The sequence below is a fragment of the Streptopelia decaocto genome (genome assembly GCF_964273445.1).
Source record: "Streptopelia decaocto genome assembly, chromosome: 1".
NCBI classification, from domain to species: domain Eukaryota; kingdom Metazoa; phylum Chordata; class Aves; order Columbiformes; family Columbidae; genus Streptopelia; species Streptopelia decaocto.
Window position 1 is genome coordinate 212162845 of NC_138663.1, and position 11820 is coordinate 212174664.

The following is an 11820-nucleotide window of genomic DNA, read 5'->3' on the forward strand; positions in this document are numbered from 1 at the left end:
ACTTTCTTACCTTGGTCTGTGCACAGAGTGCCCTGGTCGCTTGTATTGTGCCTACCACTTTTTCCTTTCCCCTTTCTCCTATGGATTGCAGGGATCCGCCTTCTCCAATGCAGCCTCAGGATTTCTGTCGGTCTCTCCTGGAGTCCCCACTGATGATCCACAGGACCGTTGAAATCAACGGGGCGCCCCTTACTGTCCTTCGGCGATGGGGACCCCCGAGATGACGATGTCTCTCCTGGTCGAGCCCCCAGATCTGTAGGAAACAACGCTTTTGCAAATATGATAGGCCCAGGCAGCATTTTTAATAACGATTTTGCAAGGCTGGGTGTTCTACATAAAGACAGGCACAGCTAATAGGGCAAAAAGCTCCTCCTTATATTTCTCCAAAATCCCAGCTGCAATTTCCCTTCCCTGTTCCCCATTGGTTGGGAACTTCAGGGTTTACTGACTATCCGGACACTTGCCTCAATTTACATACCATACCCTTCCCCCTAAATTAACTTGTAAATACAGCTATCTGTATGTATTCCGGGAAGAGACTCTATTTTACATTAAGGTTTCATAGTCCTATGTCTCTCGGTCCTCCCACCTAAATTAACTTGTAAATACAGGCATTAGTATGTATACAGGTATCAGGATATATTCCGGGAAGAGACTGTGTTTTACATTATGGATTCCTGGTCCGATATCTCTCGGTCCTTCCCCCCTGCTGGGCTCAGGTGCCAGGTCCTCAGTTCTGTAAAAACAACAGTTCTGCGTTAAACGTTCCCTGCAATTTTCCTCCTCTTCTTTTTACTTTTGTTGGTTTTGCATTATCTTATGATACAGTCTAGTAGGTGGCTTAAAGCTGGGACAATGTAATTTCACCTTTTTCTCCAGGAGTTATACATTCAGCATTGCTTCTTTCTTCTTGCTCTTTTAGCAGCATCATTTTAGCAGAGCACGGCAGTGGCCCTAAAGGCATTTGCTTTGATAGAGCTGTCTCAATAAGGCGTTGAACAAGTCCTTGGACACACGGAATGATGCAGCATGCTGTAGAAATTAGTGTTCCTGCTACTACGATTAAAGAAGTAAAGATAGATACTATCATTTCTTTCCATTTTCCAAACCAAGATTCTAACCATCCCGTGAGTGAACTATCTATTCCTGAATTCTCAGCCAATTCTTCTGCTAGAGTCGTTGAGTCTTGAGTCTGGTTACAGTGCCGTCGGGGGCAGTATTGGTTGGGATAAAGGTACAACACCTATCTCCTAACATTACACATGCATCACCTTTGTCTGCCAGCATCATATCTAGGACCATCCTATTTTCCCATGCCATTCTACTAGTAGCATCTAATTGTTCAGCAATTCCATCAACTGCTTGTCTAGCATAATTTATAAATTCTTGTTGGTTATAATAAATATAATTTATCCAGTCAACATTCAGGTTTATATTTACCAACCAAAAGAAAAAGGACTCAAAACCCGCAGCTCCTTGATTTCTTGCTTTGTGTTTGCTGGGGACCCCTCTGGGGACCCCAATTGAATCGAGATAAACTCTGTCATCAAAGGAAAACCCCAAGCTTTTTCTGTTGCCCTGTTTAATCACCATGTTCAAATTCCAGGGTAGAAGGAATTGCCAATGAAACAATGTCACAGGTACCTTCCCAGTGGGGAGCAAAATGGAATGAAGTGTCATCTTCCCGCAGTACCACCAAAGATCCACTCAAGAAGCATTTGAGGATGTATGAGGACCAACCTCCCGTGACTCTACAAACTTCCTCATGTTCCTAGGAACTTGGTATCATTCCCGCCCTGTCATGAGAGACAGGCAGTACGATTTCCAATGATTCCTGAAAATGCCAGGGGCCACTATCTCCCCTGTGGTGCAGGTCACCTCCCCGTTTTCAGAGGAGTTACAAAATGTTTGGTTCACTGATGCCTCTGTCAAATGAGAGGGAAAACGTGGAAATACAAGTAGAAACCAATGAAAAATAATCAGAGGGGGACGGTAGCACCCAGGTGGAAGAGTTAGTAGCAGCTTGGAATGTTTTCAAACATGAGGCGCAGTCTCTTTCTCCTGTCTACATCTCTGCTGATTCTTTTCCTGTCTTTAAGGGGTGCACTGAATGGCTCACATTCTGGGAGCAAAATGGGAGGGAGGACAATCGGGTACCTGTATGGCAGAGAGAAAAATGGCAAGAAATATTAACCTTCGGGAAAGAGGGAAATTTTGCAGTGGCTTGGGTCGCTTCCCATCAGAAGAATGAGACTCCTGCCAGCCGATGAAAGAGCAAAGCAGATGAGTCGGCCAGACTTGCTCCCCTATGGAACGACCCTGAGTCACAAGATTGGGAAAGGTTATTATAACGATTACACCTCAAAAGGGAACACACTGGGGCTCAAGATCTTTACTGAGAAGTCCAAGACCATGATAACGATCTGAGTGTCCAGCTCTGTGATGATCTAACATGAAATAAGAGATCCATTAATAAGTTTGATACTGCTCTAAGAATTGACACTGGCCAAAAGTGGGGAAAAGATGAATGGACCCACAACAGACCATACAAAATATACAAACCCAATCTTTGATTTCCCGGGTAGGGCAGCGTTGCCCGGCGGAGCTGGCGTTGCTCCAGCAGCTGCAGCGCAGCACCCGGATGTCCTGGGCTGGACTCTGCAGCAAACCGGAACTGGATTCAGGGATGCAGCGTCTGGAACCGGGCCTTGGATCGCAGGTACAACAGGCAGGGTCCTCTTCAGATTCCGGCCATGGTCGAAGAGAGCGAGACCCTCGTAATCTCCCACTTCTAGTGGGTGTATGATGTGTATCGGATGGAATACTTAGTTGGTCAGTTTTGGTCACCTGTTCTGTCTGCCACTCCTTGCAAATACACCCCTCTCACTTCTGGGACATGCAAAGTTCACCAGTAACCTTGGCTGCCATAGCAATAAGTCTAAACCTGGGTCTCTTCTGCATACCATTGTTACCGTTATTAGCTCTGGAGCAAACCGTGTCTGAAAAAACATGCAGTCAACTTAATAACACTGCAGTTACTTAGAAGAACTGAGCTGAAAGGAAATTTCACTGAAAGAAAAACTGGTCTTTTTTTTTAACCAAACCAGGACAATCCGGCCTGGCACATTTTTCCACCCGGCAGCAGTGCCAAGCTCTGCGAATTCTACATTGTCTTCCATGGGTACGGCCGCCTCTGCCACATGGGGAAGGAGGTTTGATGGAAAGCTGAGCCTGTGTGAGAGCACCTAAGTATTATTTAACATGGTCCTTAAGGGCATCTTGGTCTTGTACTTCGGTGGTGCACCATACCATCTTTGGTAGAACAATCTGAATCCCAAAACATCCAGTAACAGAAAGATCGATGCAGAAGGAAGGCAGTTTTATGATAGATGAGAAAACAAATGTGTGTTTGTGTTTCAAGGGGAAAAATCAGTATGTCTTTTGTGTTATGAGACAGCGTTGGTGATAAAGGAGAGCAATGCAAGTCAGTATTTGGAGACTTAACATGGAACTAAATATGCTAAATTTAGCCTTCAACAACAACAACTGGTGCAAGAATTGCAAGGCAGACTGCAATCACAGCAGAACATGATGACCAGAGCTGTAGCCAAAAACAATCTAGCCGTGATAGCTAGCTTGATTGTGGCCAAAGAAATTGCTGGAGCTTCCAAGTGCTTTCCAGAGGGTGCATTTTTGAAGCAGTGCACGCTAAAGGTGTGTGAGCAGGAGTGCCCCCATCAAATACACACTTTTGCAGATGTCAGTTTGTCAAGAAACACCATGGCAAACTGTGTTAAGGAACAGGCAGGAAGTCTGACGACACAGCTGGATGAAGAGGCGTGTGGTGATCTGGCTTTTTCATTACCCGTTGATGAAAGCACAGACAATGCAGACACAGCACATCTATCCGTTTGTATAAGAGGTGTCAAGGCAGACTTGTCTGTCACGGGGAGCTCTTGGATGTCATTGCCATTCACGGAAGACAACAGGGAAGGACATACTTGATGTGGTGGAGAAGTCCACAAGTAATCATAAGGTATCGTTGCGTTATCCATCAAGAAGCTCTGTGTGGTGTGTGCACAAGTGCAGGCACGTTGCAGGAAGAGCCAGAGGCCACGAATGCATTTGCAAAGAGCAAGTTTTCTCTTAGTTCCCTCTCGACCGGGGGATCTCCGAAGTAGCACCTCAGCTCCCTCGCAGAGGTAACACAAGCGGGGACGCAGGCGCTGGTCAATTCAGCCCTGGGAGAAGATCACTGGCCTGCCGAGCTCGCCTGTATTTCAAGGTTCCAGGCAGGTGCAGCTTCCCGCTCTTTCTCACAACAACGCAGGAATCTCAGGCACAGTGATAAGTTGTCTAGAGTTGCTCACAGGCCTATGTGAGGTTCTGCTGTGGAGGTTCTGCTCGTCAAGCACACAAGCTCAGCAAAACTATTGCTGTGATGCATGTGCTTTTTCTACAGACAGCTGCAAGTGACATGAGCGTATTTATATTTAACCAAACTCCTCGCCATTCTTCTGCTATATTCCCATAGAATGGACATCCAGACCGATCAACAAGGATCTTCCATGCCATGAGCATCATGCTTTGTATTTGGAGACTCGCGATCTGACGGCTGCTGACAGAGTCAGGATGGAGCTGGGGCAGAGCTGGGACAGACAGGGACAGAGACCCATTCTGGTTCTGCTCTGTTTCGGGGAGTTCTGTTTGGGAGTGTCATCCGTTCAGCCTTTGGCCATCCTGCCGTGGTGCAGGGGCCTCTGAGCCTTTCAGCCTTTTGGGAACGTTGATGTTCTGCAGCTGCTTTGCTTTCCTCGAGTGCAAGTTTGTTGAATATGAGCAGAACTTGACAATACACAGGGATTTCAGCAAATTTAGCTACTAACTAATGCAAAGTAGACAGTATACTAAAAATCACACAGACTTCTAAGTGATTCATTCCATTTGGAACATATTTCTTGAAGCTAAATGACTGATACAAAACACAAATTGGGCTCATCCAGTGATCTGAGTAACACCCATGGGTTGAAATAAAGACAGTTTAATAGTACAGAAGAGGAAAAGAATAATGAGAATGCAAATGATGTAAGAATATACAAAACAAGTGATACACAACACAATTGCTCACCACACGTGGACTGATGCCCAGCCCGTCCCTGAGCTGTGGTGCCCCAGGCCCACTGCCCCCAGTTTCTGTACTGACCATGACATCAGATGGTAAGGAACAGCCCTTTGGCCACTTTGGGGCAGTTGTCCCGGCTGTGCCCCCTCCCAGCTGGCAGGGCACCAGAGGATGAAAAGTCCTTGACTGCTCAGCATCAAACAAAACATTCGTGTATTAGAAACATTGTTCTAATTTTCATTCCAAAACACAGCACTAAACCAGCTACTCAGAAAAACATGGACTCTGTCCCAAACAAAACCAGGACATCCCCCCACAACCACCCCTGCAGCAGCCTCCAGACCCCACAGGCCCCTCAGCAGAAGATTCAGGGGGTGCCGGGCTGCGGAGGCGGCTGCAGGCTGGGGGTGCCGTGGGTGCGCTGGTGAGCCAGCATGAGCCTCTCCTTCCAAAACCGCTTCTCGCAGACACCGCACTGGAAGGGCTTGGCCTCTGCCGGCCCCCCGGCTGGGGAAGGACCCTCCCTCTTCTGCTGGACACCCTCCAGCACAATATCTGGGTCCTTCGGCACACACTGGTGTCTCATCGGGTACCACTTCTGCTTGAAGGTCTTACCGCACTGGCAACACTTCTAGGGCTCCTCCCTGGTGTGGATACGCTGGTGGACGATGAGGGTACACTTAACTCTGAAGCTCTTGCCGCAGTCGGTGCAGGTGAAGGGCTTCTCCCCAGTGTGGATGCTCTGGTGCCCAAGCAGGCTTCTTTTATGGCCAAAGCTCTTACCGCATTCTGTGCAGGTGAAGGGCTTCACCCCGGTGTGGATGCTCTGGTGCCCAAACAGGTTAACCTTCCGGCTAAAGCTCTTGCCACAGTCGGTGCAGGTGAAGGGCTTCTCCCCAGTGTGGATGCGCTGGTGGTCGATGAGGTTCTTCTTCTCCCTGAAACTCTGGCCACAGTCATTGCAGGTGAAGGGCTTCTCCCCGGTGTGGCTGCGCTGGTGGATTATCAGGGTCTTCTTCTCCCTGAAACTCTGGTCACAGTCATTGCAGGTAAAGGGCTTCTCACCGGTGTGGATGCGCTGGTGGATGATGAGTTTCTTCTTCTCCCTGAAGCTCTGGCCACAGTCATTGCAGGTGAAGGGCTTCTCCCCGGTGTGAATGTGCTGGTGAATCAGGAGGCTGCTCTTGTGGCTGAAGCTCTTACCGCACCCAGTGCAGCTGAAGGGCTTCTCCCCGGTGTGGATGCGCTGGTGGATGATGAGTTTCTTCTTCTCACAGAAGCTCTTACCGCACTCAGTGCAGGTGAAGGGCTTCTCCCCGGTGTGGATACGCTGGTGGTAGACGAGGGTATCCTTTGCCCTGAAGCTCTTGCCACAGTAATTGCAGGTGAAGGGCTTCTCCCCGGTGTGGATACGCTGGTGGTAGACGAGGGTATCCTTTGCCCTGAAGCTCTTGCCGCAGTCGTTGCAGGTGAATGGCTTCTCCCCGGTGTGGATACGCTGGTGGATGATGAGGGTATGCTTTGCCCTGAAGCTCTTGCCACAGTCGTTGCAGGTGAAGGGCTTCTCCCCAGTGTGCACACGCTGGTGCCTAATCAGTCTGTTACTGAAGTTGAACCTCTTACCACACTCGGTGCAGGTGAAGGTCTTTTCCCCGGTGTGGATGCACTGGTGGATGATGAGGGTCTTCTTCTCACTGAAGCTCTTGCCACAGTCAGTGCAGGTGAAGGGCTTCTCCCCGGTGTGGATGCACTGGTGGGTGATGAGGGCATGCTTTCCTGTGAAGCTCTTGCCGCACTCAGTGCAGGTGAAGGGCTTCTCCCCAGTGTGGATGTGCTGGTGACTCAGCAGGCTGCTCTTCCGGGTGAAGCTCTTACCACACTCGGTGCAGGTGAAGGGCTTCTCCCCGGTGTGGCTGCGCTGGTGGATGATGAGATACCTCTTGGTGCTGAAGCTCTTGCCACAGTCAGTGCAGGCAAAGGGCTTCTCCCCGGTGTGGATGCGCTGGTGTATGATGAGATACCTCTTGGCGCTGAAGCTCTTGCAACAGTCGGTGCAGGTGAAGGGCTTCTCCCCACTGTCAATGTGCTGGTGACTCAGCAGCTGCTGCCTCTGGACAAAGCTCCTGACTCCCTTGACCTCCCTCTGGGTCCCGGGGCCAACAGCTGCTGGGGAGGAGAAAACAGGGTCACTGCCACCGACATCATGGGCATGTTGGACACCTCCCCATGGGGAGCAGCAAGGGCACCCTGCCAGCCCCCCGCCCTTGCAGTTGCATGGATCACCCGAGGCAAGGAGACAGTGCAACCTTGACCCCCCCTGACCCTGGGTACCAACCTGGCACAGGTGTCTCGTGCCTCTGGCGTTCCCGAGGGGGCTCTGGCACGCACGGTGTCTCTTCTTGCTCTATCTTGCAGATGATCTCTGGCTTAACGTTGGCCCAACCTTTACGGGACACAGAGAGAAGCCCCCTCTCCCGCACTGCCGGGACAGCAGCACCGGCCCCCGCACCCACAGCCCCAGCATCCCCCCCACCCCGCTCCTCTCTCCTGTCCCTGCCAGGCTGCGGCTTCAGCCCCCACATCCCTGCACCTACAGCCTCCTCTCGCCTCGCCCCCGTCACCTCGGCCACTCTCCTGCACACAGGACACCTGGGAACAGCTCAAAGCTGCACCTGGGAGGTTTAGACTGGACACGAGGAAGCATTTCTGTACTGAGGGGGTGGTCAAATCCTGGAACAGGCTGCCTGGAGAGGCAGTCGATGCCCCAAGCCTCTCCCTGTTTGAGAGGCATTTGGACAACGCCCTTAACAAGATGCTGCAGTTTGTGGTCAGCCCTGAAGTGGTCACACAGTTGGACTAGATGAGCACTGTAAGTCACTTCCATCTCAAATGGGCTATTCCATCCCATCCCATTTTCTCTCAGGAACACTCTCCACAGGAGGCTGCCTGGCAGGGTCAAACTTGCAACTGCAACCACCACGTCAACTCTTGGACAGCCCTTTCAATGGCTCCAGCTCACATAAACAGATGAATTCTTACTTGTCCCCAGCCCAACATCACCAGAGAGAGTCCTCACCCAGCGAGGCGACCATCTGGTAGTTCTCCAGCATCACCTCCCGGTAGAGCTGCCGCTGACAGCCCGACAGCTTTGCCCACTCCTCGGGGGAGAAGTAGAGCGCCACGTCCTCAAACGTCACCGACATCTGCAGCAAGAAGCACACCCGGCTCAGCACACCCCACCGCATGGTTGCTAAACACCTCTGCCGAAACCTCACTACTGCCAGGCAGAGCCCCACTGGCACCAGGGGCTTGGGCATTCCAAGGGGAACACTGGGAGAGCTCAGAGAATCCTGTGCAAGGGAAGGCTGGGGGCAGAGGGGCAGTGTTGGCACAGCCAGGTGGCACAGTAGGGTCACTGGGGTATGGGGGGCTCTCCCAGCATGTTGCTGGGTTGGGGGACACTCCACCAGCGGTGCCAGGAGAGGGGCAGGGCTGGCAGGCTTACAGGCAGGTTTCCCCTGTTCATGACAGATCGGGGATCCACGCCAGAGCAGCAGGGACTGTGCCCTGTCCCACACCCACGCCACAAATGCGATCACCCACCAGGACCGGGCACAGCACCGTGACACAAGGGCTGGCCCGAGGCCTGGCAGCAGGCACGCTCCTGCCTGCCCCTGCCCGTGGTGCGGCTCAGCGGGCAGGAACGGGAGCACCCTGCACCGCACCGGGGCTCAAAACACTTCGCACTCACACAACCCCACAGCAGCAGGTCCCAGGGGCGTTTTGCCACTGCTGCACCACAGCACCACCCATGGCAATCCCAGCCCGCGGTGTCCCCAGAGCCAGGGCCGTGCCTGACCCCCACCTTGCCGCAGCAGCCTGGAGCCCGGCGCGTCGCTGCTCTCGGCGCGGAGATGGAGGCCCGTGCAGGTATTGATCCGGGAAGAGGGAGGCAGGACGCTCCGGATTGCACACGAGGTGCCTGTCCCATCAACAGCCGCACCAGCACAGCCAGGACAGATGGTCCCTGCAAGCACAACAATTTCAGTAAGAAATCAGGGGCACAAGTTCACGCACCTGCCCACAGCTGCCTTCCCTGCACCCCGAGCCTTCACAGCTACTGGGAAAAGGACCGACCCAAAGAACGTTGCCCACCGACCCGGCCATCTTGCAGTAAAGACAAGAAAGAGCCACGAGAAAAAGGGGGTTTTGGAAGCTCCCGAGTACCCAAATCTTGCTCCGCTGCCCCACAAGGGCAGCAGGAAGATGTGCGGGGTGTCCCGGGGGTCTGAGCACCCGGCCCGGCCCCAGCCCAGCCCTTCCCAGCGCCGGGGCCGCCAGGGCCGGATCCAGGGGGGCCCGGGCGGCTGGGACACGGAGCAGCGTGTCCGCGTTGCACGGGGGCCACGGGGCGAGCCGGGGAAAGGCCGGAGCGCCGGGGGGAGCCGGGCCCTAAGGGGAGTGCGGGGGGGTCCGGCAGGGCTGGGGGGCGGCCGGCGGAGGGGAGAGCACGGGAGAGGCCGTCGGGGCCGGGGTCCCCTCCGCCGGGACCCCGCGGGCCAGCAGCGCCCATCCCCGTGCCGCGGGCCCGCCGCCCGCCGCCCCTACCTGCGCCGGGGCCGCGCCGCCAGCCCCGCACGGACAAAGGCGGCGCCGGGAGCCGCCGGCAGCGTCCGCCCGGGAGGGCCGCCCGCCGCCGGGGCAGCACGGGAGGTGTAGTCCTGCCGCTCCGCCCCGCTCGGCTCGGGGGGGCGGGCACCGGGAGCACCGCTGTGTCCGTGCGGCCCCTAGCCCTGCCCGCCACCCCTGGCCACACGGGTCCCCTGCAAATCGAGTCCTGGGCTCGGGGCACCGAGACACGGCGGGACACGCGGGGGAAGGGGCGGGAGGGGGCACTGAGGGTGCTGAGGTGTCACTGAAGTGCAGGCTTGGGGTCCGCGGGGGCTGTGTCGCGAATGGTTGATTCCAGGTACTGTTTGCCACAGCGTGGTGCTGAGATCACTTAAAGAAAAGTGCAACTTAACATGGTTCATGGCAAGGTTCACTCTTGCACTTCCTGCATGGGGGAAATACGCCGAGGAGAACTGGGTGAGAGTTGTTTTAGCGTGATTTATACAGGGACAGGAGATGTGAAAGGGGAGAGGGAGGGCCTCTCGTTGACTCTCCAGCTTCAGAATGGAATCCCTTGCTCTCTAAACTCCTCTGAGAGAGGAGTCCAGGTCCTGATGGATCCAAACTTGGTCCCAGATTTGGTCAATGGTTCGTGTCCAGCAGACATTGAGGATCAATGGAAAACAGGTAAGGGATTTGTCAGGGACCATATTTTAGGTTAAACGTGTCAAAGTGTGTTTGCTTCTGTGTCTGCCGTGACCGACTACGTCATTTTCCGGAGACTTGCCTGCAGGGAACCTGCCCAGCTCCAGGCAATAGGGGCTTTGCCTGGCTACAAGCAATCGCCTTCCCCTGCTGAGGCACACACAGGACTACACGGGACCAGCGTGCCGGGACTGAGAGCACATGTAGAAATGTGGACCGGACAGTAGGTGCCATTGTCTGGGGAACAATATCCCCAAATATCCCCGAAATACCTCATAAAAGACTGTATGACCATGCCATAGGGCTGGCATGATCCAGAGCCCCCCACCACTGACAAGTATTACATGTGTACCTCTCTGGGTGGTCATTTTGTGAGTGATGGACGAGCTGCCTTCCTAGACACACCGCCTGGCTACTAGAGAGAAAACACCACTGGATCCATCCATGGTGGTGAGTGTCTCTTGCAAATCTATCCCCACTGCTCGCTAGGTTTCCTCCTTTCCTGTCTGCTTCTCCCTGTCCTATTGCTATTTTCTTACCATAACATACTGTGGCAGAATGCAAACCCCCCTCTCTCCCTCCCTCCTTCGATATGGAAGTAGACACATCTCCCTCTCTCTCTGCTGTTTGAGGCTAACAGCTTCTTTTGTTTGGCCCCAGAGCTCCTGGCCAGGGCCATTAGGAGAAGGGAGCGCCGAGGCGCCACTGAGCCGCTGGGCACCTGCGGCCAGTGTGGGGGATGTTTGGAGGCTTCAGGGGCACCCACAGCCAGGGTGGGGGTGCAGAGAAGCTTCTGGAGTGCCCACAGTCACATCTGATCAGCCAATATAAAAACAGGACTCTCGCCAAGACTCCACCCCTTGTCATGGATCTCTTGGAGCACGAGCCGGATGCTGCCACCGAGAGCCCCCCCGGGACGGAGACTCCGCTTGCCTCGCCGCCACGGGTGTGAGTAAAATGAACCCTCACAGGATTGCGAGTGTATCTACTTTCCGTGCACATTTGCACACGTACTTTCCGTGCTCAATACAAGCACGTGTATAAATTAATCCTCGCAGAATTGCGGGTGTATTTTCCTCCCGTGCTTCCACATAAGCACGTGTAATATTCCGTGCACATTTGCACGTGTATTTCTCCTCGCACGATTGCAAGTGTACTATAAATGTACCCTCGCAGAATCACGAGTGCACACTTTCCGTACTCAATACGAGTACATGTATCCCTTTAAAATAATCCCACACCGTGTTCAGGCAAGTGTGGACTCTTCCCGGACTCAGGGGCGGCTCCGGCATTGTTTTTGGTGAAGCCACGTGCATGCACTCTGTGGACCTCCTGAATTATTAGTTGCTGCCCCTTAATAATTTTCTTCAACTAATATCTGA

At 53.5% G+C, this 11820-nt stretch overlaps 1 protein-coding gene across 1 annotated transcript; it reads right to left on the reverse strand.

The window, feature by feature from the left end:
* Window positions 1–5025: 5025 nt before the first annotated feature.
* LOC309447251 (uncharacterized protein) lies at window positions 5026–8367 on the reverse strand (the record flags this gene model as incomplete). The annotated part of the gene is made up of 3 exons (XM_082067663.1): window positions 5026–7288; window positions 7458–7565; window positions 8199–8367. The coding sequence occupies 3 exons, from the start codon at window positions 8365–8367 to the stop codon at window positions 5754–5756; spliced, it is 1812 nt and encodes a 603-aa protein (XP_081923789.1). The 3' UTR covers window positions 5026–5753.
* Between the last annotated feature and the right edge of the window lie 3453 nt (window positions 8368–11820).